Here is a 25596-nt window from a genome sequence, read left to right as displayed (position 1 = left end):
GATATGAAGAGTTATGTGCCATTCACGGTCAGTCAAGCTTGATATTTATAAGAAATTCTAGGCTTTTGTGTGGAAGTCTCATTTGTAGTTCCCCTTTGCTACCAAATCTCTAGAAATGCACTTCCTTAAGAAGTTTCCAGCTACTCAGGTTATTAGAGAAAATGGAAAATGTAACTATCAAGAGTTATATGCCATTCAAGGTGGTCATGCTCCAATATTTTCAAAAAGAAAAAAAAAAAAAAGTAGAATGTTGAGGGGAATCCACCTTTCCTCACACTTTCCTCTTATCATCAAAACTTATTCCTACCACCACATCCTGTTGTTTCAAATAGGACTACTGAATAATCATCATGAACTATCATGCAGATAATAATTTGTTCCAATGTTTTCAAACATTTTCCCTCATTGCTCCTCAAAGTACACACTTATATGCATTTATGCATTCACAAAACAAATTCCATTAATTAGGAATTCTATTTTAATTTAAGAATCCGATGATTCATCACTGTTTCAAGAAAAGAAAATGTTTAAGATAATTCTTTCCAAAACTCCAAAAACATTAGAACTAGGTGTTTGCAATTTCAACAACTGAGTAGAACCTGAGTTATACCAAAAGAACATAACAAATAGACAAGCTTGGACAAAATTACAGGATCAACCAAATATGTTTTCCTAGTAATTTTCTCCTCAAATCTTTCAAGAGTTCCAAAGTGATGCCCATAGTTATGTACATACTTTTGTGTTTTGTTTGGTAGTGCTCAAAAGCCCAACAGACCTCCAGTGATGATTTGCACAGATTACAGGTATTCATTGCTCATCCCCCTCTCCCCCGGTGGGTGCATACACAAAAATATTAACTTTGTGTACTACCAGGGTCTAGGGGGACCGCAGAAGAAAAAAATAGTGATTTTGATGAGACAGCACAGCAGCAGTCTTAACATCCTATGGATATATATTTGGACAATGATCTCCAAACATTTCAAACATAACACATATATTCAGACAGGCAGCATCCATTAACAGTTATTCTCTCTTATAACATGATTAGCTTAGAATAAGAACAGTCCTAAAGGCTGAAACCCACCCCACCCTAGAACAATACAAATAGTGATAAAACTCCAACAGAATTGCGCAATTGCTTGGAGCCATTAGATAGTGCAACTGCGGCAACAATACAGTTGGCCCCTCCACAACCAGAGAGAGAGACAGAGACAGAAAACAACCAACAAAATAAATGATAAGCGCCATAATTTTCTCATGTCATGTCAAAAGCAACATTAAATTCCCTCAAGATCAGTTGCAGTAATGGTGAAATAGAAAACGTTTTAGTCAGACCATGGATTGGGGCCATACAGCAAAACCGCTGACAAGATCCTTAGACCCCTATGGCTTACAGTCATAAATTCCAGGGGCTAACCATATAACGATAAGGCTAAGATTCCATGTAGATGAAACTACAATTTCATCTGACACTAACAATACAACTCATAACATGTGATTTCTGCGATTTAGTAATACTAAAACAGCAGAAGTTCACGATCCAGGTCATGTGCTGCATTAAATTTTTCAAAAAGGATCCAGAATATTTTACCATGATCAACTCAATGGTTAGCAAGTCCTCTCTGTAAACAATAAAAATAAGCAACATACCTAAAGCAGTGTCCAAAGGTCAGGACCATCAAGAAAACCTCTAACAAGGTCCCTTGATCTCTTTTTAATTCCTACATTAGTCTCAAAGAGCCTTACAAGATACTTTCATCACTGTGCCACAGAGAATACTAGCTACGTAGCTTAATGAGAAGACGCACATCTGCATCTGACATTCATTAGAGAAGCTAATGAAGACAAAAGCTACTTTAGGAATTTAGTGATACCAACACAATGGAATTTGAAGATCCAGGTCATGAGCTGCATTAACTTTCACCCAAAAAAAAAAAAATTTCAAAAAATTTCACTGGGATCACCTCAATAGTTAGTGAGTGCTCAGAGATGTCCACGATTTTGGCTCGGAAGACGTCCACCAGCCACATGATCTGGAGATTAAACCAAGAAAAAAAAATCAGTAAACGAGAATGACAAGAAATTCCCTAAACAGTTCCTTCTTTAACAGATCAATTTCACTACAAAATGATCAAATGTGTTTGCTGCCTCCTCTACTGATACTCAGAATGAGATGCAAATAGTTTCTCATTTCATTTAAGGAGCCTAAAAAGGCCTGGAAACATAGAGGAATCCCTCTCTCAATCACCCCTACCTTATGATTCATGGCATGCAGGCAATGCAGATACTGGAATAATGAATAGAGTAAGTTTGACCACTGGGAATGGAAACACCAATATGCTGGTGGGCACACTGTCCTCCTTTTCATTTTGGATTCACAATTAAATTTATTTTTTGGTAAGTCACAATTAAATTTATGGTTAATATTACTTAAATTGGTAGTCTTAATATGTAGTTACAAATTGGCTGCAAGCTCTTGCATGAACACGTTGCCTTTTTAAGTCCACTCAATAAATAACAGAAATAGTGGGTAGCAATTCCCACCATTTACTTGATTCTATCCCTTTAGGGGTTTTTCTAGCTGGAATTCAGAAGCATTACTATTGAGGCAAGAATATTTGCAAAGGCTTCAGAATCTATGAATAGTCAGGATTTCACCAGAAGTGATTACATTTATTGAACTAAACTCTTTGACCTGCAGAAAACATACTCAAGAACAAACACAACTGTCACGAGACAAGGGAGACATCTGATTTTTGTGGCTAAGTTTTGTATTAGATTTGGTTATTACATATTTGTATTGGCTTAATATTTTATTCTCCTGCTTGTATTTATTTTCTAGCTGTTTAGTTTGTTATGGCAGAATCTGCCAGGAGTCCAGGTGCTGGAATAGGACAAATTAGTTAGTTAGAGTGGGTGTGATCTGCTGTGGCAGCACCCACGGATCAAGCTATATAAGCTTACTCCTTCTGTAAAAGGCATCAAAGAAATTCAATCAAAGACTATTACTCTCCCTCCTACTTCTCTTCCTCCCTTCTCTTCTACATTTCCTTCTCCTTTCTTATTTTCTGTCCAGCACACTCCTCCGATTCACGTTGAATCAGAAGAGTTGTTAATTGTCACAGCACTGCCATGACAACAACCAAGAAGGTCCTCATCCCCATAGCACTTCAATCTTCATGAGGATGAGAGCTGAGAGGTTTGGACTCAAACTATCACATGCGTTGCTTTAAAATTTCATTTTCTTCCAGTTTTTCAGGTTTTTTTTACTCATTTCCTATGAGGAGAGTGAATGGAATGGAACAAGTCTTTAACAAAAGAGATAGAGGAAGACAGAGAAAAACTTGGTGAAAGATATAATCATGAGTTAGAAAAACTTGGTGAAAGATCTAAAAGTGTGTAGCCAACCTCACAGCATGTTGTTAGGTTTACTGGACAAACTATAAAAATCAATCATGAGAATGACAGAATAGGAAATCATTGTCAAAAGTTCCAATTTATCATATTGCATTCATTGAACGCTCTCCATTGTTGACATATAGGGGATTGCAAAAATAATTGTCCAAGCAACGGAGGCATTTTGGTTTCCTTCTGCCACAATATGCCAATAAAACATACAAAAGGGTGAAGCACCAGAGGAACATGACCATGGTTGTCCAACCATTGAACATGTTCCAATATTAGTTTTGGGATCTATAATAATGCTTTCCAGGCTACGGCTACAAAAACCATGGAGCAGACTCATGAGTGGCAATCAAGAATGCGACTTTATACATATGATACATGAATAGCATAGAGATATCACCATAAGAATATATCAGAACACAACAATTGGTATTTCTAATAAACTGTGAGATTGTTGTCAAAATGAGCACCTGAGCTACGCGGAATGCCTCGGCTCCCAGGCTTGGCTGGGCACCTCGCTCTATGAGGCATGCACCTAAGTGCTAAAGTGCACCTCACCTGAGGTGCAAGGCACACACCTTTTGCTCCTGTGCAATCGTTTTGTTGTTTTTTGATGGACTCGTTAAAATCTAATCAGTAATAATCAGAAAAAATTAAAAGAAATTTCTAAAATAATAAAACACCCTATTATTTATGAGTTTTTAAGTTTGCATTTACCTCTTTATAGGTATATGTTGAAAATAATGATGTATAAGCATTTTTATACATATTTTTTAAATGCACACCTCACATCCAAAAGGCTCATGTCTTTGCCCTGCGCCTATAATTGTAGTACTAAAAAGATAAAATAGGTGTCGCAAATAATTTATAACTTTTCATCCCCTAATCAAATTTCTAAAATATCTCAAACAATCTGGTAAAGGGCCTAAGAGTGATGCTTATCAATGGGCAGAACATCTCAATAAGAGGCCAAGTACGTATGCATTGCATCTTTTAGTTCTATGAGCATTGCGACAAAGGGATTTTGAGCCAAGATTAGCAGGAGATTTTCCAGAAGACTTGCATTCTCATGTAATGAGTGGGGAATTAAACGAAAGGAGTACAGTTTTCAATGCTTCTAAGTTGAGTTAAAGTTATTCAATAAATTATGTAGTGGCTTGTTTTTTTCTTGGTTAAATATGTAGAGGCATATTCACTGCCAAACAAAAAAACAGTACACATCTAGAAAACCATTACAGGAGATTAATTTTTTTTTTAAAAAAATATTAGATATAGATTTTGGAGAGCAAGCCTTGATAGCAATAGTAAAATTGTTGCTTTGTGATTGGAAGGTCATGGGTTCAAGTTATGAAAACAGCCCCTATGCAACAAAAGCAAGGGGAACCCGTGTACAGAAACAACCCTCCCCTATTCTCACAAAACAAGGAACCGAGTGCACTGGGATTGCCCTTTAAACCTATCCTTTTTATAATAGAATACATATTTATGAAGAAGATAACTTATTTTCTGGCAACACATCCCGTACACAAAAATGAACCCCTGTCCTCTCAGAGGACAAGCAGCAGCTTAGTATCATGGACCGACTTTACAAGGATTAAAATCTAAACAATTTTGAGAAAACTTGGTATATATTTCTCTAATCTTCACTTGGAATGGATACAATATATATATAGGAGAAAGAAATCAATCAAATCCCTATAATTAAGAAAAAAAAAAAGGAATCCTAATTACATCAATTACTAATTTACATCAATCAATTAATCCCAACAATTAAGGTTGATTATAATCAATTCCATAAATTGTGGGATCTGATTTTCCAACACTCCCCCTCAAGCTAGTGAATAGATGTCAATCATTCCCAACTTGTCCACACAAGACTCAAAGTTTGGTTTGGATAGAGTTTTGGTAAGAACATCAGCTTCTTGAAAAGTTGTGGGAACATAGGACAAGAATATAGTTCCATTATCTATTTCAGACTTGATGAAATGTCTGTCGATTCTAACGTGCTTCATCCTATCATGTTGTATTGGGTTGTGTACTACACTTATAGCAGATTTTCTGTCGCTATAAAGTTTCATGGGAATGGTGATAGGCATGTTTAAATCCGCCATAAGTCTTTGGATCCAAATGAGCTCACAAGTTCCTTGAGCCAATGCACGAAACTTGACTTTTGCACTGCTTCTTGCAACAACGGTTTGTTTTTTACTTCTCCAAGTGACTAGATTTCCCCAAAGTTTAGTGCAATACCCAGTTGTAGATTTATTGTCATCTACTGCTCATGCCCAATCTGCATCTAAGTACCCCACTACATCCCTAGTACTCGTCTTTCTGAACAGTAATCCTTTTCCTGGACTTCCTTTTAAATATCTCAAGATCTGAATTGTTACATCCGTATGCCTCTTCGTGGGAGCATGCATGAATTGGCTGATCAAGCTCACACTGAAAGCGATGTCTAGCCTAGTTAAGGATAGGTAGATCAATTTTCCAACTAGGGGTTGATAGGTCTCCCTGTCCACTGGAGGATCATTATCTGTAATATTTTGTTTTCAATTCCTCTCTAGAGGTGTCGATGCAGGTCTACATCCCAATTTTCCAGTTTCCTTCGATAGATCCAGAACATATTTTCTTTGTGAGATGAAAATTCCCCGCTTACTCCTAGCAAACTTCATTCCCAATAAATACTTTAGAGTTCTGAGGTCTTTCACTTTGAATTCTGACTAGAGTTCTTTCTTTAAATTCACAATCTCTATAGTGTCATCACCTATGATAACCATATCATCTACATAGACAATTAGAACTGCTTGCTTCCCACTATCACTTCTTTTGACAAATAAAGTGTGATAAGTATGTCCTTGTTTATACCCAAGTTCCTTCATAACAGAGCTAAATCTAATAACCATGCTCTAGGAGACTGTTTTAGACCATAAAGGGATTTTTTCAGTTTACATACTTCCCTAATCCAACATGCATCTCAAATCCTGAAGGAGCTCTCATGTAAACTTCCGCATCCAGAGTGCCATTCAAAAAAGCATTCTTAATGTCCATCTGGTGTAATTCCCAATCCAAGTTTGCAATTAGTGATAGCAATACTTGAATTGTATTTAGTTTTGCCACCAAAGCAAGGGTTTCTTCATAGTCAAGTCCATAGGTTTGGGTGTACCCTTGAGCCACCAATCGAGTCTTGTATCTTTCTACAGTGCCATCTGATTTGTACTTCACTGTAAACACTCACTTGCTTCCAACAGTCTTTTTTCCTTCGAGTAACTCCACCATCTCTTATGTTCCATTTTCTTTTAGAGCTTTCATTTCTTCCATTACCGCCATTTTCCACTATGGATCTTGTAATGCTTTAAGAATAGTGAGAGGCAGTTGAATCTCATTTACTTTAGAAATAAAGGCCCTGTAACTTCTTGATAGCTGAGAATATGTGAGATAGTTAGAAATTGGGTGCTTTGTACAAGCTCTTACCCCTTTTCTAACAGCAATTGGGAGATTCAAGTCATCTTCTTCTTTTACATCTTCTTCAACCACACTTGGTTCCTTTTCCACAGGAGGATCTACCACTAGTTTAAACTCATGGTTTTGTTCGAGAGTGTGTAGCCTGCAAGAGTAAACATGTTTCAATGGTGGTCCGGGATTGTGGGACTGGTTCAGTTTGAGTGTTTGGAGAGGAAGAGCTGGGAAAATCAAGGGCAAGGAAGATTACAGGATGCAAGGGAAAAGCTTGTTGCTCAGGGTTCAATCTAACAAGTTCTCCTACGACTATTAGATCCCAACAATGATCTCCTGATGAAGTCTCCCCCTAGAGAGTAGCTTGAGGATAGAAGAATTGGTGTTCCACAAAGGAAACATCACAGGAAATCAAAAATCTTTTAGAGGGAGGATGATAATACCTGTACCCTTTCTGAAAAGCAGAGTAGCCCAGGAAAATACACTTGTAGGCTTTGGGGTCAAGTTTGTTGGGATTGGGTTGATTATTGTGAACAAAGGCAAGACACCCAAAAACCCGAAGTGGAAAAGAGTTATGAATGTGAGATGAAGGAAAGACAGAGAGTAAAGCACTAAATGGAGTGCTAAACTTGAGAACTTTGGATGGCAACCGGTTGATAAGGTAGGCTGAAGTCAAAAGAGCCTATCCCTAAAGAGAATGAGGGGCATGACTAGCGATCATGAGGGACCATGCAACTCCTAGCAAGTGACGATTTTTGCGCTCAGCTACCCCATTTTGCTTAGGAGTATAAGAGTAAGAACTTTGGTGGAAGATACCCTGGTCTTGAAGGTAGTGATAAAAGGCATGAGAAAAGTATTCTTTACCATTGTTAGTGCGGGGGATCTGTATAGAAGATTGGAAAACATTTTTGATAAGCTGGTGAAACTGTTTGAAATTCATGGGAACCTCAGACTTATCTTTCTTCAAATAGACCCAACAAACTCAAGTATAATCATCAATAAATATGACAAACCACCATTTCCTAGTGATGGTGGAAACTCGAGATGGACCCCAGGCATCACTATACACAAGGTGGAATAGGCATGATGGTGTATCACGAGAAGGATAGGGAGAACGTGAATGTTTTGCTAGTACACAATGATCACAATGAAAGGAACTAGGGTCTTTATTAAGGAATAATTGGGGGTACAAAAACTTTAAATATGGAAAACTATGATGCCCGAGAAGGACATCGGATTCTGGGATAGTGTGAAGACCCACAGGAACAAAAGGACTGAATAGACCACCATTGGACAGATAGTACAGGCCATTGTGCTCTCTAGCATTGCCAATGGTAAATTTTGAAATTGACAGTGAGAAGGAAAAAAAAATTATAGAGCAATGTAAATCAATTGCTAATTTATGAACAAAGATTAAATTGCATTGTAATTTGGGCACATAAAGAATAGATTTAAGTGGCAACCCAAACACCATGAAATCATCCCAACCCACGACCTTACACAAGGACCCATTTGCCACAGTAATACTAATGTCCTCTGTACAAGGGCGAAAATTAAGGAGTCTGGCCAAAGAGCGACACATATGGTTAGTCACTCTGGAATCCACAATCCAAACGTCTTGAGGACCTTTGTAGGATAAAAGGGAAGCAGAAAAGCTTATTTTACCTTTGTGAGCCATAAGTGCACTAGAATTAGTAGGATGGAGGAGTGTTTTCAGCATCTCCATTTGTTCAGTTGTGAACGGTAAGATGCCAGAGGAGGGAGAGGCAGGTGGAGCATTAGCAACATAAGTTGTTTTAGTGCATCTTTGACTTCTGGGTTTCCAGTCGACAAGCTTCCCATGAAGGTCCCAACAAGTCTCCTTGGTGTGATATGGTTTGTTGCAATACTCTCACCATAAACGATCTTTCTAAGGCCTGAGAGACTACTGCCCAGAAGGTCCTTTGGATTTTTCAGGACAATAAGCTGCTAATGCGAACCCTTGGGCAGTAGAATCCATGTCAGGATCTTTGGAATGAGGCATCATAACACGTTTGCGACTTTCTTCGTGGCGGACAATTGCAAATGCCTCATTGACAGTCAACAGAGGTTTAGTCCCCAAAATACGACCCTGTACCCAATCTAAATCAGCATTTAGTCCCTGTAAAAAATCAAAGACACGATCTTTCTCCTGCATAGCTAGAAACAGTTGATCATCCTTGGTAGAATGCCAAGTAACGGTGTGATCCAGATCAAGTTCCTGCCACAACTCATAAATGGTATTAAAATATTCCGTGACTGACATACTTCCCTGTTTTGTGGAGTGTAAGGAAGTTCGGACTTCAAACAATTGAGAGACATACTCCAAGTCGGAGAACATTTGGTGGACAAGAGTCCACACTTCTTGGGCAGTGTTGTAGATCAAATAGCACCTTCTAATTTTGGGTTCCATGGATTGGATGAGCCAAGCCATCACCAGAGAATTTTCCACTACCCATGTGTTGTATTTGGGAGATTGAGGGCTAGGGGCTGGCGGAACACCAATAAGATAGCCCATTTTCCCTTTACCAGTCATCACAAGCTTCATAGACTGGTACCATTCCCAAAAATTGGTGCCATTGAGATGATGAACAGTCAAGGGGATGGGGTGCTGGTCAAGGTGGGACGCTTACACAGTGGCAGCACCAGGATTAAGGGAAGGAGGCGTCGGGACAGTGTTTGGGTTAGTGCTTTGTTTGGTATGGGAGTCGAGGGTCAAAAACATGGAGGGTTTCGCCGATGGAGAGCTAGTTGTCATGAACCTAGGGTTCATAACAAGGTTGGAATTGGCAATCGGAAGGATCCGATTGAATAGGACTGAAACATGATTTAAGAGGGAAATGGGGGAGAAAATAGGAAGAATTGAGGGAGAGTAATAGAGAGAAATGAGAGGGAGATTTGAGAGAATTCTTAAAGAGAGAATAGAGTTTCATTAATCAATTAAAGCATATCTCATTTCTACAGCTGAGGCAATATATATATAGCCTCACTTAGCTACTAAACAAAACTCTCTAACCACCTAGGCTACAAGATAAAAAAGAAAAGTAACAGAATAACAGCACCCATGTGCTTGAATTATAAAAATATCCCCTAACTGTAATTGTTACTCAATTACAGCTTTGCCCCTATAATACCCAAGGTCATGACACTAGTCAGTGAGGCCATGGTGGTCACTAGATCAGTCGGCACCACCATCGTTGCTAGGGCAAGGGTTCGGTGTTTGGGTCAGTGGGTACTGCAGGCCGAAGGATACTTCATGGCTCTGATACCATGAACAATTGTAAGAATACTTGGTACATATTTCTCTAATCTTCACTATGAATGGTTACAATATATATAGGAGAAAGAAACCAATCAAATCTCTATAACTAAGAAAAAAAGAAGGAATCATAATTACATCAATTACTAATTTACATCAATCAATCAATCCCAACAATTAAGGTTGATTATAATCAATCCCATAGATTGTAAGATAATTGGGATTGATAATCAATCCCATAAATTGTAGGATTTGATTTTCCAACAAAATCCATGCAGGCATGATATGGATGCGACTAGGAGAGTTGCACGGCATGCTACATGGCAAGCATATTTTGTACTTCTTCAAATTTCTCTAGAATTACCAGATTATTCTAGTATTATCTGGTATGTGATGTGATATGCAAAGGTCTTGTAACAAGGAGCCACTAGAGGAACAAAGCCAAGAGTCAAGTATGTGAAGAGTCTTCTTTCACAAGCCATGGTGGAAGGCTAAAGCCCTATCTTCCCTCCCTTGTAGCCACCCTTTCCTCCCTATTGTCACGGCCTAAGCCTGACAATTGTCTCTCTTCCTATTCGATATGAACGGGAAGATGTTCCCAAAGGAACAGAGTACTAAACTGAGGAAAGAAAGGAGGAGAGAAAGAGAGATAGAGAAAATTGAGAGAGAGAGAGAGAATAAAATATTAAAATATTCTTCATTGATACCCAAGGTAGATTCCTACAGCTAGGCAGTTGTAACCGTCTACTGCCAGCTATATCCACATGCATGTGGATTCCCTACGCTAACAATCTCTAACAGGATTGGAATTACAACAGTAAGTAAAAATAACAATAAGGAAATTACAACAACAAAAGAAACAAGAAATTAAGAAATTGAAAATTCTTCCTAGGGTCAAGAATAAAGAAATTCAAAAAAATTATAAAGAATCAAAAAAGGTAGCAAAAAAAGCTGTTAGTGAAGCAAGGGCAAAAGCATACGAGAATCTATATAAACGACTTGATACAAAAGATGGAGAAAGGGATATATATAAATTAGCTAAAGCAAGAGAAAGAAAAACAAGGGATTTAAATCAAGTGAAATGCATAAAAGATGAAAATCAAAATGTATTAGTGAATGAGGGAGCGATTAAGGAGAGATGGAAGGAGTATTTCACAAAATTATTCAATGATGATGGCGACACAAGAGTTAGGTTGGGACATCTTAGTAACTCCGAAGGGAATGTGAGTTATACATTTTATCGACGCATAAGTCCAAATGAAATAAGGCAAGCATTAAAAAAGATGAAAAATCATAAGGCGGTGGGACTGGATAATATACCAATAAAAGCATGGAAATGCATGAGAGAAGAGGGTATCTCCTGGCTAACGAAATTATTTAACGCGATTCTTAAATCAAAAAAGATGCCAGATGAGTGGAGGAAAAGTACTTTGGTCCCTATATATAAGAACAAAGGAGATGTTCAAAACTGTGAAAATTACAGAGGAATTAAGTTAATGAACCATACCATGAAACTCTGGGAGAGAGTAATAGAGCAGAGGCTCAGAAAAGAAACAGAGGTCTCAGAAAATCAGTTTGGTTTCATGCCCGATAGGTTGAATGGAAGCTATATACCTACTGAGGCGCCTAATGGAAAGGTATCGAGATCATCAGAAGGACCTACATATGGTGTTTATACATCTAGAAAAGGCCTATGATAGGGTCCCTAGAGAAGTATTATGGAGGATTTTAGAGAGGAAAGGAGTCCGAATAGTCTATATACAAGCCCTTAAGGACATGTACCATGATGCAGAGACAAGGATCAGAACATGCGGAGGGGATACTGAACCGTTTAAAATTACAATAGGATTGCATCAAGGTTCTGCACTAAGTCCATACTTATTTGCTTTAGTAATAGATGAACTCACTAAAGATATTCAGACAGAGGTGCCATGGTATATGCTATTTGCAGACGACATAGTGTTGGTGGATGAAACAAAAGAATGAGTGAACACTAAGCTTGAGTTATGGAGAAACAATTTAGAATCTAAGGGATTTAAATTAAGCAGAAAGAAAACAGAATATATAGAATATAAATTTAGTAAGAATGCAAGAGTGGAGGATGTTATAATAAAATTGGAAGACCAAATCTTACAAAGAAAAGACCATTTTCGATATTTGGGATCAGTGATTCAAAAAGATGGAGAAATTCACGAGGATGTCACACATAGAATTAAGGCAGGTTAGCTAAAATGGAGAAATGCATCGGGGGTGTTATGTGATGGTAAAATCCCATTAAAATTGAAAGGAAAATTCTATAGGACAGCTATAAGACCAGTTTTGTTGTACGATTCAGAATGTTGGGCAGTCAAATACCAACATAAACAAAAGACGAGTGTAGTGGAGATGAGGATGTTAAGATGGATGTGCGGCCATACAAGAAAAGATAAAATTAGAAATGAAGTTATTCGTAATAAAATAGAAGTAGTGCCAATAGAGGAGAAGATGAGAGAGACTAGACTAAGATGGTTTGGTCATGTGAGAAGGAGACCAAGAGACGCTCTTGTGATGAGAGTTGATGAAATGGAACAATTAATCAAAAAAAGAAGTAGAGGCAGACCTAAGAAGACTTTGGGGGAGACATTAAAGTTTGATATAAAGTATATAGATCTCAATGAAGATATGACAAAAGATAGAAATACATGGAAGTCTAGAATTCAGGTAGCCGACCCCACATAGTGGGATAAAGGCTAGATATGTTGTTGTTGTTGTTGGTCAAGTTCATAGCGTGACATTTCCCCCCTTGTTAAAAATTTCTTGTCCTCAAGAAATGCTAAGGAGATTGGTTGATCTAGGAAACTGTTTGAGTAAATCAGGAAGACATTCCCAAGTGATGTCCTCAACTGTACCATCTTGCCACTTAACCAAAACCTGGATTAGGGGTGCCCCTGCTTGTATATGACCCTTCTGTCCATTATAGCCTCCGGTTCTACGGCCTTACTGATCTCTTTAGGTAGTGTAGGTAAGGAAGGGCTCACCCTTTATGTTCCTACAGACTTCTTCAACAGTGAAACGTGGAACACCGGGTGGATGTGAGAGTCTTATGAGAGCTGCAGTCGATAGGCCACCTACCCAATCTTAGCAATTATGGGAAAAGGTCCATAATACTCAGGACTAAGCTTGGACACCTGTCCTTGAGATATATACTTCAAATGAGGGTATCTTAGCTGCAAATACACTTTTTCTCCCACAAAAAATTCCCTCTCACTCCTCCTACGGTCTGAAAATTGCTTCATCTTGTTCTGGGCTAAAGCTAACTCCCTTTTCAGCTGATGTAAAACCCTCTTTCTTTGCTGCATATAATCCAGTCCTCCACGGTTACCACTGTTGAATAATTTCCCACTGCTGGTAGGATAAACGGTTTGTATCCAAATAGGGCCTCGAATGGGGACATTTTAAGGGATGTGTGATGGTTGAGATTGTACCACCATTGGGCCAAAGATAGCCACTTGTGCCAGCTCTTAGGATGTAGGAAACTCACACACCTCAAGTACGTTTCTAAGCTTTGATTAACTCTTTCTGTCTGGCTATCAGTCTAGGGATAATAGGCTGTAGACATGTTCAACTTTGTTCTCAATGCTTTCATGAGCTCCCGCCACAAGAGGTTGGTAAAAATCTTATCACGGTTTGATATTATGGTCTTAGGAACCCCATGCATTTTCACCACTTGATCCAGAAAAATTCTAGCCACATCTTGGGTTGTAAAGGGGTGAGTGAGCCCTATAAAATGAGCAAATTTAATCAGCCTATCGACTACCACCAAAATGATATCCTTACCTTCCGACCTTGGTAGCCCCTCAATAAAATCCATAGATAAGCTTTCCCATGCTTGGTCTGGAATGGGTAATGGTTGTAAAAGGCCTAGCTAAGCAACAATTTCACTCTTGCACTGCTTGCAGATGTCACAGACTATTACAAAGTCCTTCACTTCTGTTTTGAGTCTGACCCAAAAGAACAACTGCTTCACTCTAAGGTAGGTATTTTGCGCCCCTGGATGTCCCCCTATCGCAGACTCATGTAGGGACTGTATTATCCTCCTCTTGAGTTCACCATTGTTCCCTACCACTAACCTTCCTTGGTATCTCAGCATACCCCCAACCAAGGAATATTCATCCCTCTCTCCCCTGCTGACAACCACCATTTCCAACAAGGCCTTTACCTTCTCATCCCCTTCATAGCTGGCTATGATCTCTTGGCACCACTCAAGAACTAAGGTTGTAATGGCGACCAAACTTCCTTCCTCATAGCACTTAGAGAGGTCATCCGCAACCACATTCTCTTTCCCTTTTTTGTATTGAATACTATAATCTAATCCCATTAGCTTGGACATCCTTTTCTTTTGAAGTTGGGTGTGCAATTTCTATTGTAACAGAAATTTTAAACTCTCATGGTTTGTCTTGATGATAAATCTACCCCCCTCCAAATAATGTCTCCATTTTTCCACAGCTATTAACACAACCAATAATTCCTTTTCATAAATGCTAAGCCCCATATCTCTAGGACCTAGGGCTTGGCTGAGGAAAGCTAATGGCCTACCCTCCTGCATCAAAATCGCTCCAACTCCCGTTGCACAGGCATTAGTTTCTAATACAAAAGGCTTGTTGAAATCTGGTAGCCCTAGAACAGGTACCCTACTTACAGCTTCTCTTAGCTTTTCAAAAGTTGTTTATGCCTCTGGCCCCTAATTAAACCCCTCATTCTTCAAAAGCTCAGCCAACGGCTTGTTAATAATTCCATAATCCTTAACAAACTGACGGTAGTAACTGGTTAATCCAAGGAACCCCCTCAAAGCCTTGATTGTTTTTGGTTTTGGCCAAGCCACCATGGCTTCCACTTTCTTAGGGTCAGTACTAACCCCTTCCTTTGATATCAAATGTCCCCAGTATTCCACCTGACTTTGACCAAAGGCACACTTAGTTCTTTTGATAAAGAGCTAATTGGACCTGAGGACTTCAAAGGTAGTTCTTAGGTGGGTCAAATGTTGATCAAAGGAGGAATTATAAATGAGGATATCATTAAAGAACACTAGTATAAACTTTCTTAGGTAAGGCTCAAATATTTGGTTCATGAGGGATTGAAAGGTGGTTAGGACATTGGTGAGCCCAAATGGCATTACCAAAAACTCAAAATGGTCGTAGTGTGTTCTAAAGGCTATTTTAGGTGTGTCCTCGGGTCTCATCCTTATTTGATGATAGCTCAAGCATAGGTCCAGTTTAGAAAAGAATTTGGCTTGATGAAGTTCATCCAAAAGGTCCTCCATCAATGGTATAGGGAACTTGTCCTTGATGGTCACGGCGTTAAGTTGGTGATAATCCACACAAAATCGCCATGATCCATCCTTTTTCTTGACTAGTAGGACAAGGGATGCAAAAGGGCTTTAACTAGGTTTAATGAATGACTGTTGCATCATTTCCCTAACCTTTTTTTCTATCACATACTTCTGAACTAGTGGATAACGGTAGGACCGAATATTAATGGGTTCTGAATTAGGTTTGAGGTTAATGACATGGTCAAATTCTCAAGTAAGGGGAAGGGTTTTAGGGTCCATGAATAGATCCTCAAATTCAATCAACAATTTATCAAGGAGAACTAAATCATGTACCTGGTCAAGCATGCTCATAGGAGTGCTGACATTGAAGTAAATTTCTCCTTGTTCCTCTTTACTGTCCAGGCCTCTTCCATTGCCACACTGTCCAGGCCTTCTTCCATTGCCACAATGAAGAATAGTTGTGTCAGATGATCCCACCTGCTTTTGAACACCTTTTTCAACCTCTTGCCCGTTATCATTTTGCAAACCCCTGCGTCTCTCCCTCCAGTTAAGGTCAACTTCCTCCATTCTTTTTCAAACAAGACCTCTATTCTGTTGAAATCAAAACTGATGGGGCTAACTCCTTTCATCCAATCCACCCCCCAGAACCATGTCACAACCCCCCAAGCCTAGGAGCCTTAGATCTATCTCAAATGGCTCACCCTACATTTCCCAACAAAATCCATTGCAAGGAAACTTGCTCCATACCCGACTCCCATTAGCTATTGTTACGCTCAGTGGTTGAGTTCCTGAGAGTTAACACTTCAGCCTCTTAGCTGTACTCTCATCGAGAAAGCTGTGGGTACTCCCACTATCTATCAAAATCATGAGGCTATTGTCCTTAACCTTCCCTTCTACCTTAATGATTTTATTGTTAGGTACTCCCTTCAGTGCATGTATAGAAATCTCCCCATCATCGCACCCTTCACCGTCACTATTCTCTTCTTCCTCCTGCGATTCCTCATCTTCACCTTCCAGTAATAAGATCTGCCTCTTGCATTGATGTTCGAGATAATATTTATCCCCACATCTAAAACATAGGCCTACAAGTCTCCTCTGTTCTCCCAATTTTCCTCCATAGGATGAGGAACTTGATCCAGCCCCATTCTTCATCCCAACATTCCCCTTTACCATCTCTCTATTAAGATGCCTTCCTCCCGGATGGGATGTCCCTAAGACCACCCCCTTCTGTTGTTGTCTCTGCTTCTTCATTAGAGCTTCTACCAGCAATTCTTGTAGGCGAGCACTCTCCAATGCTTGTTCCATAGTTTGAGGCCCTATCATTTTTACCATCAGTCTCAGCTTCTCATTGAGGCCACTCATGTAACCTGACACAAAATAGGCCTCTGATAGGTGAGGGTTGTGGTGAATCATGAGAGATCTCAACTCCTCAAATCGTTTTTGATAAGATCCTACATCTCCCGTCTGTTTAAGTTTATTAAACTCCTCTATAATGTCCACCATGCTCCTTTCTCCAAATCCGTCACACAATTTCTCCGAAAATTCTTCCCAACTGTAATTCCTCCTCACCCTTATGCACCCTTGATACCAGGCATCAACCACTTCGTTGAAGTAAGCTGTAGCCAGGGACACCTTCTGTCTCTCAGGTATATTAAACCACTCAAACATCCTTTCGCACTTTCTCAACCACCACCTGGGATTAACTCCCTCAAATGTTGGAATCTCCATCCGGGGCATGGGAAACCCCGGGTGTTGGTGATTGATAGGGCTATCTCGCCCTCCTTCCATCAATCCTTCTAACTCTTCCTCTAGGTCCACCTCAATCTCAAAGGTGCCATGACCTCGATTCATTCTATTATCCCTTAGAATGGGTTCAGTCCTCGCTCTAGGTGGGAAGTCAAGGGATACTCTCACCGTGTTCTAGCAAGTGAACATCACCATGAACTGGTGCATTTGAGCTCCTAATTCTTCTTGCACCCTCACAATCGACCCATCCAGTCTTCGTTCCAATCCTTCCATGGAACTCTCCACCTTGTGATCCATTGCCATGATCGCTTCATGATTTCGAGTGGCTTCTAACTCTAGTTGGTCTACCCGATTTTGGGAATCGACCATAGTCAAGCTGACTTGTTGCAGCTGCAACTCGAAACTTTTCATGCAGGTACCCTCCGCCATTGGTCTAGCAATTCCCGTTGAAGATCGCTACTCTAATACCAATTTGTCAAGGCCTAAGCCTGACAATTGTCTCTCTTCCTATTCGATATGAATGGAAAGATGTTCCCAAAGGAACAGAGTACTAAACTGAGAAAAAAAAGAAGGAGAGATAGAGAGAAAGATACAATTGAGAGAGAGTAAGAACGAGAGAGAGAGAGAATGAAATATCCAAATATTCTTCATTGATACCCAAGGAAATCGTTAGGAGATGATTTATACAGCCTGCCAAGGCAAATTCCTACAGCTAGGCGGTTGTAACCATCTACTGCCAGCTATATCCACATGCACGTGGATTCCCTAGGCTAACAATCTCAAACATAATTGGAATTACAACAGTAAAGAAATTACAGCAATAAAAGAAACAAGAAATTATGAAATTGAAAATTCTTCCTAGGGTCAAGTTCATAGCGTGACACCTATTAAAGTGATTGATTGATAGTGTTTTTTTCTAAAGAACCCAGCTAGCTTTCCAAGTTTGGTCCAAGGCAAGCACTCACGGGGTGGTTCCCATAGGCGCATGAGGGTAAAAAGCTAACTAGCACCCACAGGAAAGGCCTAGTTCAAGCTATGTGCAGCACAAGCTACCCAGGGGAATGTTCCAATCATGATGTTGGGCATCTGAAAGATTGGGTTGTAACATTGGGCTGCATTCTTCCAACAAAAAGACTCAAGTTTGAGACCCATTAAGTTACCTACTAAAAAATGTATAAATAAATTCTATACCAAATCTTCAGAAAAACACAGCATACTACCTCAGCACGGTGCACTGGATCGGCATTGATTTTTATGAGCATCAATTCACGTTCCACTTGAGGCTCCTTTGAGATATCTTCAACCTGGTAAGAAAGGGGTAAAATTTGTGCACAACATAAGTAAACATCCAAACATGGATAAAAGTCAAGAGCCAGAGTCCAGAATGTTAAAAGAATTCTTCAAATAAGTTAAACACATAATTGGAAAAGAAAGAAAGAAGGAAGGGAAAAATGAAAAGAAAAAAAGAGAGATGGTGTTCAATCCTCTCAATTCCAGCCAGATTTTTGCTTGGAGGCTTAAGAAATATCGGAGAACTTAACAATAATGAACTCGATCAAACATCTTATGTTTTACTAATTTTTAAATAATTTCAGAGAATTAAAGTAGATTAAAGATCTAAAAATGTTGAAAAGGAATCATAATCACCACAAACCTTAATCCCACTAGGTGAGTTGGCTACAAGAATTCTAGCTCTCCAACATATGAAATTGAATGCCATTTATTTATTAATAAATTTTTAGACCATGGATAAGATCATTACCTTCCAGACATTGACAAGCTTCTGAAGCTGTTCCATGACTTGGTGTAACACTCGTTCAGTTCCAGATACAACTATGGTGAAGAGAGCCTTGTCCTTGTTTAAACCAACAGCAAGAGACTCAATGTTGTATCCCCTCCTTGCAAAGACACCTGCAATCCGATTTATCATTCCACTTTCATCCCCAACAAACACCGAGATTGTGTGACGCCGCACCCTGATATGTTCAGCATGTAACAAAAATAAGCATCCACCAAGAGAAGGGAACAAAAAGCATATCATGATAAACCTTACAGATAATTATCATCTACAGCCTTCAATTACAATGATCACACAGAAACAACAACAATGACATAACCGTAAAGTTTTGTAGCTTCGATAACAATGATCATGGAGAAAAAATACTTGTAAATATCTATCTAAAGAAGAGAACATAGAAAAATAGATATATTAAATATCAAAAAGAGCAACCTCCAGTGGCAATGATATGTAATCGTAAATATGTTAAGCATTACACATCCAAGAAAAGAGAAGATAAAAATTAAATACAAGTTCCTTACAAAAGCAATTGCCAACATATCACAAAAAAACTGGTTATAAATGAAATAAAGTTGAATAAAAATAATGATGACAAAGCATAGCAGATGATTGTAAAAGCCATTGGCTCAACATCTCTATTACTGCAAAAACATGATCTTAGGAATACATAACTTGAAAAAAGGAACACTTAAGCAATACAAAGGTCTGCTTGTTCTTCTTTTTGTCACGACAATTCTTCTTAGTAGCATGAATTTTAATTTTTTGCATTAGGCTGCAATTCGTAGTATTACTTTTACTGCTTGTATTTCTTATTTACTGCTGTAATTCCTAGAATAGTTTGTTAGCCAATGATTGTCCACGTGTAAAGGGCTAGAATAGGACAAAAGATGTTGTTACAGCTGTTGGGGGAGGATTGATCGTCTGTGGCAGCGACCATCCTACCCAAGCATATCGCCTTCCAAGTCTCTCTTGGAAGGAAAAACAAAGATCAATAGAATTTATGATATTCCTTCTCTCTTCTATCTTTCTCTCTTTCTAACTTGTCTTCTTCTTCTCTGTTCTCTCTTCATTCTCTCTGTTTTCTCGGCTAAGCCGATTGTATCTTCCTAATTCAATCTGAATTAGGAGTGCGATCCTATTGTCACTTCACAACTGTGACACTTTTTTCTTCTACTTTTTCTTTCTTTCTTTCTTTCTATGTTGTGGTGTAGGGGGTTAATAGAAGAGATAAATATAATGGTGAAGCAAAAAGTTATTTTCTTTGTTGAATGCACACCAACTTCCACCAACAGGCAATCAAACCAGACCAAATTCTGTCCCAAAAAGGTAAAGTTTTCTTCTAGAAAGGAGTGTTGATAACTCCAATTAGCTCGAAATCAGAGCTCTTCAATTAAAAATGAATTTCAGGCTACCTCACGCTATCTGCTGAGGTTATAGTTGATTAAAAGGCTTTCATCACAAAACAAGCTCTCTAATATATGAACACATGACAACCCTGAAGTAATGAACCACACGAGACTCGTAACCAAATAAAAAAATTGATAACCCGACAAGCAGTAGCGCAACCCAGAAGAAGAAAATAGGCATCTAGCAGTATCTGTGAAGAGGAAGTCAATGTAAATACTTTGGTCTGGTCGTAGACGGGGGAGCCTCCGGGAGAGGGAAATGGTTATCCTCGACGAGTTTATCGTCGCTGCTTGCAGAGACCACCAGTCGCCGATTGAGTGCAGCATTCTTTGGTTTAGAAAATAGACATGGAATTCTGGACGGAAAACATGAGGACTTAGAAAACCCTAGATTCGAATTACTCGAGTCTATAGATTGTTTCAGAAGCTGCACCGAACCGCCAGTGAAGTCCGCCGATACGATCGCCATCATTACGCGGGAGGATGTGTGAGAATGGTTTCTGAGACAGGTTCTTTAGGCGTCTTCTTCACATGTGAAGATTGCCCCTAATTTTTCTATCTTAAATAACAACGATCACCCTAACATTTATCTTAGCTGCACATGTTACCCGTCAATTTTTTCAAAATGACAATAAACTCCTTACAATTAAAATAAAATTACAATTTGACCCCACTTTCTTAGCCTTACTGTCTCCTTCACCTCTAATTTTTATATTTTTATCTTTCTAACATATTTCAAATCATCATAACTATATTAACGGGCATCAACTCAAAAACATTTTTTTTAATTTTTTTTGTTAACGGGTACAAATGTCTTATATTTATTATTATACAACACAAATTTGTTAAAAAATAAAGCCTCATCATTGATAAAGATCTTGATAATAATTTGAGTCTTTATTAATATATAGATTATTATCAATAATAAATAAATTTTGTAAATTAATAAGATCGACATAATATTTATTATTTAATGTATCAAATGTATGATGATATTGTTAAATAAATTTGATTGAGGACATATGATTTTAAACTTGTTGGCTTTTTTTTTTATTGTCATGGTTAAGGTTTTACTATTGATAAAGATATTTAATGAAAGAAAAATAATAATTGTGTGTTAATGTTGCGGGACTAAAAAAAAACTATCATATCAAAGACATGAAAATTTTGGTTGGCCAATAGAAAAAGAGGAAAAAAAGTAAAGATATTGTTGTTACTTATATAAAAATTTAGCTGAATTAGCGAATGATAATGCAAAAATATAACATATTCAATAACTTTAAGGAAGATGGGTGTAATTTACAAGATATAAGAGATACTTTCTGCAGTTAAGTTAAACTTGAAAGGTAGTTAATGTATTTTTCGTAAAGTTGTGCTTGAGGGAGAATGTATTTGCCCCTTGAAGTTGAAGTTGAAGTTGAAGTTGGAATTGGGGTTGGAGAGGCAAAACCCTAATCCACAGTGAAAATGGCGCTGTCTAGAGTTCGCTGTGCTCTCACCAAGGTCGTTCTTCCCGCCGCTCGTCCGTTCAGCACCACCTCTTCGTGTACTCTCTCTCTCTCTCTCTCTCTCTCTCTCTCAACTGTACGTATAAATACTCGTATAAGGAAAGCATTTGCCCTTCGAATTTACGGAGCATTTGGATCTTCTTTTTGCTTGCTTGCAGATGCATTTGAGTCGCATCATCACATGTTTACACTGGATCCCAGTTCCCAAATAGGGAGCTGCATGCCAATCTCGATGATGCGAATCGGCACCCTCATCCACAACATCGAGATCAATCCCGGGCAAGGCGGCAAGCTGGTCCGCGCCGCCGGCACCTCGGCCAAGATCCTTAAGGAGCCTAAAGCCTCCCGCCACTGCTTGATCAAGCTCCCTTCGGGAAAAGAGAAGCTGATCGATACGCGCTGCAGGGCCACGGTTGGAATTGTGTCCAACCCCGAGCACGGCGCCAAGAAGCTGCGCAAGGCTGGCCAGAGCCGGTGGCTCGGCCGCAGGCCTGTCGTTCGCGGTGTCGCCATGAACCCCGTTGACCATCCTCACGGAGGTGGCGAGGGGAGAAGTAAGAGTAGCGGGAGCCATGGAAGGACTTCGCTCACGCCCTGGGGTAAACCCTGCAAGAGCGGCTACAAGACCGGTCCGCTCAAGCGAAGAAAGTAGGCCCCTTTTTGGATTTTCTCTTAAATCTGGATACTCGGATCTTGGAATGTATCTCCTCTCCTTAATGTTTCTTTTTTGCTTCACATTACTTGCTTTTATTGATTTAAAAATAAAAATTAAGTTGGCGCCCCCATAAGAATACGTTTAGTTCATTTGGGTATATTTTTTTGTGGTTGTTTGGATTGCTTGACTTGTTAATTTGGTAAATATATCCTTAAAATTATATAGTTTTGAGTTTCTTCAGACAGGTACCATCAGAAGCCCAATGGAATTTGTGTTCCAGGCTTGATTGAACTGCAGTTTTGGAAAGCATCTCAGGAACCGAGGGGCCATGCATTGTATCCGTATTGCTGTCTTTGACACATATGAACTCACTGGGTCACTGACTGATCCCACTCGGCATCTTCTTTCAGTGTTTTAACTTACTGTCTATATGATTAAAAGCTAATTATCTTTATCAGGTTCTCTTATGCATATAAGATAGATTATCAAGTTAGCATGGAGAAGTGTGGATTCAGTCTTTCTTGTTGGCGGCTGTATTAAACTGATCAACCAAGATGTCGATGTAAGTGTAATCTAATTATGCTAATTATGCTCTTATCGCTCTCTTTTGATCTAGTACTGTTGAATTAGCAATCGCCAATATTTAGAAGCATGCCACATTTGAAATCCCTTGAGAAACACAAGCCAAACCAAATTCATGTCAGGCTAGCCTAAGTAGCCTATCAATAGTTAACTAAAATTATTGACTGCTCAAGAAAAACTATCAGCAGGCTGCTCCTGTCAACAGTTCCTGTACCATCGACCATATCTTTTCCCCTTTGACAATTCTAGCTCAAACTTTTAATGCAATCTCATTGCATCAACACTTTAGTATCCAATTACCATCATGCCCTTCTAACACCTCAAGTACTACTAGTTTGACCAATTTTGTTCTATTTACATAGTCTCCCAATAGTCCTGAAGGAATGGAATGTTACACATAACATGTGGAAAAAAAAAAAACTAAGAATAACAATGTATGTATTAGAAAGCTAAAAATAAAGATGTACAATCAAAGCCCAAAGGCACATCAGAAGAAAAAAAAAAACAACAAAACCATTCACTATCTTAGAACATCCACAAATACAAATTTATATAATCTAAAAATGTGGTATACTAAACAAATTAATTGCTCTTCTTGGGGTGGCCCCTGTTGAGGAGGCTGATTGGATGACATGTTGCAATGTTGTATAATGCCATCTCTTGAAGGTCTTTGGATATGTAGTGCAGTGTCAAGCTGGGTGGCTCCTGATATAATGCATGTACAATCAACTTTAGCTAGTCTGCATCGGTGGATGGATGTGCCAGTTGCAGGATTTGGTGGTTGGTTGTAGATGTGTTATTCCATGTTGTAAGCTGGAGATGATGGCTGCAACTGTTGTCCTTGGATCTTTTACACTCTACTACTGTATTGCTTACTTGCTTTTCACTGAGTTGTGCATGAGCCTTGACCGCGAAGGCATGAAAAAAAAAAATTAGCGATAGCAATTTATAATATAATAAAATATAACTTTATGGTACTATATAATCTTTCCATGGTTTCTAACATAGAGCTTGGTGGATGGAATGACGTAGGCACTCAATCAAATATAGGTAAAATGAATTATTGAGTAATGTTGTCATACCATGACATGTATAAAGTAGGATCCTTTGTCATTGTAGCTGTTGCTTGAACCACCGAATCACCGATGCTCAACATCCATTCTATAGCTCTATATATAATGGTGATGGTAAGCGTCTCATTCAAAGCTGTGCCTTTGTCTTATATCTTGATTATATAAATTTGAATTTGTGTCAACAGGCAGCAGATGGATGTTCTGGACCAGTTCAAACTGTCGCATGACTTTGCTGGGCAACTGCCAATTGATGATGTCAAAGTGGTGCCTATTTTAGTTGAACATCCTATCTATTATGACGCATTGCATGCAACCATTGAAGACCCTCAATGAGTAAGGCTGCCATGATAAGACCACAGCCTAACCTAAGCATGGCGCCTTTGTCCCGTTGTGGTTTTTTAGCAGTTTGGGTGTCGTGTGGTGTTTTGGGCCAAGCATAGGCCAGCTGGGAGGTGAGCTTTGTTCTAATCTGGCTTTAAGCTGTAGATGTCAACCTGGTGTGGGCTGTGCTGAGCATGACCGTCCTTGCCCCTTCCTCACTTCAGTTACTACACATATGGAGCAGCAAATAAAACGAAATTAAAATTAAAAACAATTAAAAAATTTAAAAAAATGCGGCAAACTTGTTGCATATATTTGCAACAGCATATTAAAAAATTAAAAATTTGGTTGAATGGGTTTGGCAGGCATTGCCTGTTTGTCCAGCCATCCAGAATAGTACAGTCCAGCCTGGTTTTGCCCAGGTTGTTTGACATTTATCTACAGTTTAAGCCTTAAGGGCTGTTTGGGCATCTTTGGAAGGTGAAAGGTCTCAAGGGCAATGCATTAGGGCTACTTGAGCTTGTGGGAAAAGCTAGCCATGCTGTGAATGTGATGGCTTGGCAAGTGTGCTTGCAGAAGCTACAATGCACGTAACCTCATGCAGGCTGCCTACTCTAACACTTCCCCAAGGGCACTCTAAGTGGAATCACCAATATAAGGGCCTCTTTGTGGTGCTTTGGGATTTTGGAGAGTGCATAAGGTGTTGGTGCTATTGTGTGTTTGGGATCTAGAGAGAGAAACAGAGGTGGAAAGGCTCAGCAGCTCGTGCTCTGTGCAGGGCGTGAAGAGAAGACCAGAACAGACTATATATCTGTGTTGTGGTTTCTTAAAAATGTAAACACAGTGTCATTGCGTTCTTGCACATGCGTAATGCATGTTCATTTTGATTGACAGCCTGCATTATTTCATGGAAACTGATAATCCATTGCATGCTGCATGTTTGTAGAACTGTCTATGAGACAGTGTGCACTCTTTCTTGGTTGAATCCAATGAGTCTAATGTTCTTGGGATGGCTCTCCTTGGCTCTTGCATGTGACTCCAGTGAGTGGCTGGGCCAGAGTGGGGCA

General features: G+C 39.2%; 2 protein-coding genes across 3 annotated transcripts in view; one reads left to right on the top strand and one right to left on the bottom strand.

Moving 5' to 3' along the window:
* The window catches only part of LOC127788609 (acetolactate synthase small subunit 2, chloroplastic), a 47817-nt gene extending 26887 nt beyond the window's left edge, over positions 1-20930 (bottom strand). For both annotated transcript variants that reach the window (XM_052317086.1, XM_052317087.1), the window contains exons 1-4: positions 20609-20930; positions 18949-19162; positions 18407-18490; positions 1965-2033 (exon numbers count right to left, since the gene is read on the bottom strand). In XM_052317086.1, the coding sequence (XP_052173046.1) occupies positions 1965-2033; positions 18407-18490; positions 18949-19162; positions 20609-20862 (621 nt within the window). In that variant the 5' untranslated portion in view covers positions 20863-20930. The remainder of the gene's footprint in view (positions 1-1964; positions 2034-18406; positions 18491-18948; positions 19163-20608) is intronic.
* An 850-nt stretch (positions 20931-21780) lies between these two features.
* Positions 21781-22773, top strand: LOC127788376 (60S ribosomal protein L2, mitochondrial). Its single transcript, XM_052316561.1, has 2 exons — positions 21781-21936; positions 22057-22773. Exons 1-2 carry the CDS (start codon positions 21858-21860, stop codon positions 22548-22550), a joined length of 573 nt encoding a protein of 190 aa, XP_052172521.1. The 5' UTR covers positions 21781-21857; the 3' UTR covers positions 22551-22773.
* Positions 22774-25596: the final 2823 nt, after the last annotated feature.

The sequence above is a fragment of the Diospyros lotus genome, chromosome 13, assembly GCF_014633365.1.
Source record: "Diospyros lotus cultivar Yz01 chromosome 13, ASM1463336v1, whole genome shotgun sequence".
Classification (NCBI taxonomy): domain Eukaryota; kingdom Viridiplantae; phylum Streptophyta; class Magnoliopsida; order Ericales; family Ebenaceae; genus Diospyros; species Diospyros lotus.
Note: the sequence above shows the minus strand (reverse complement) of the source record. Positions and strands in the feature narration are given on the sequence as shown.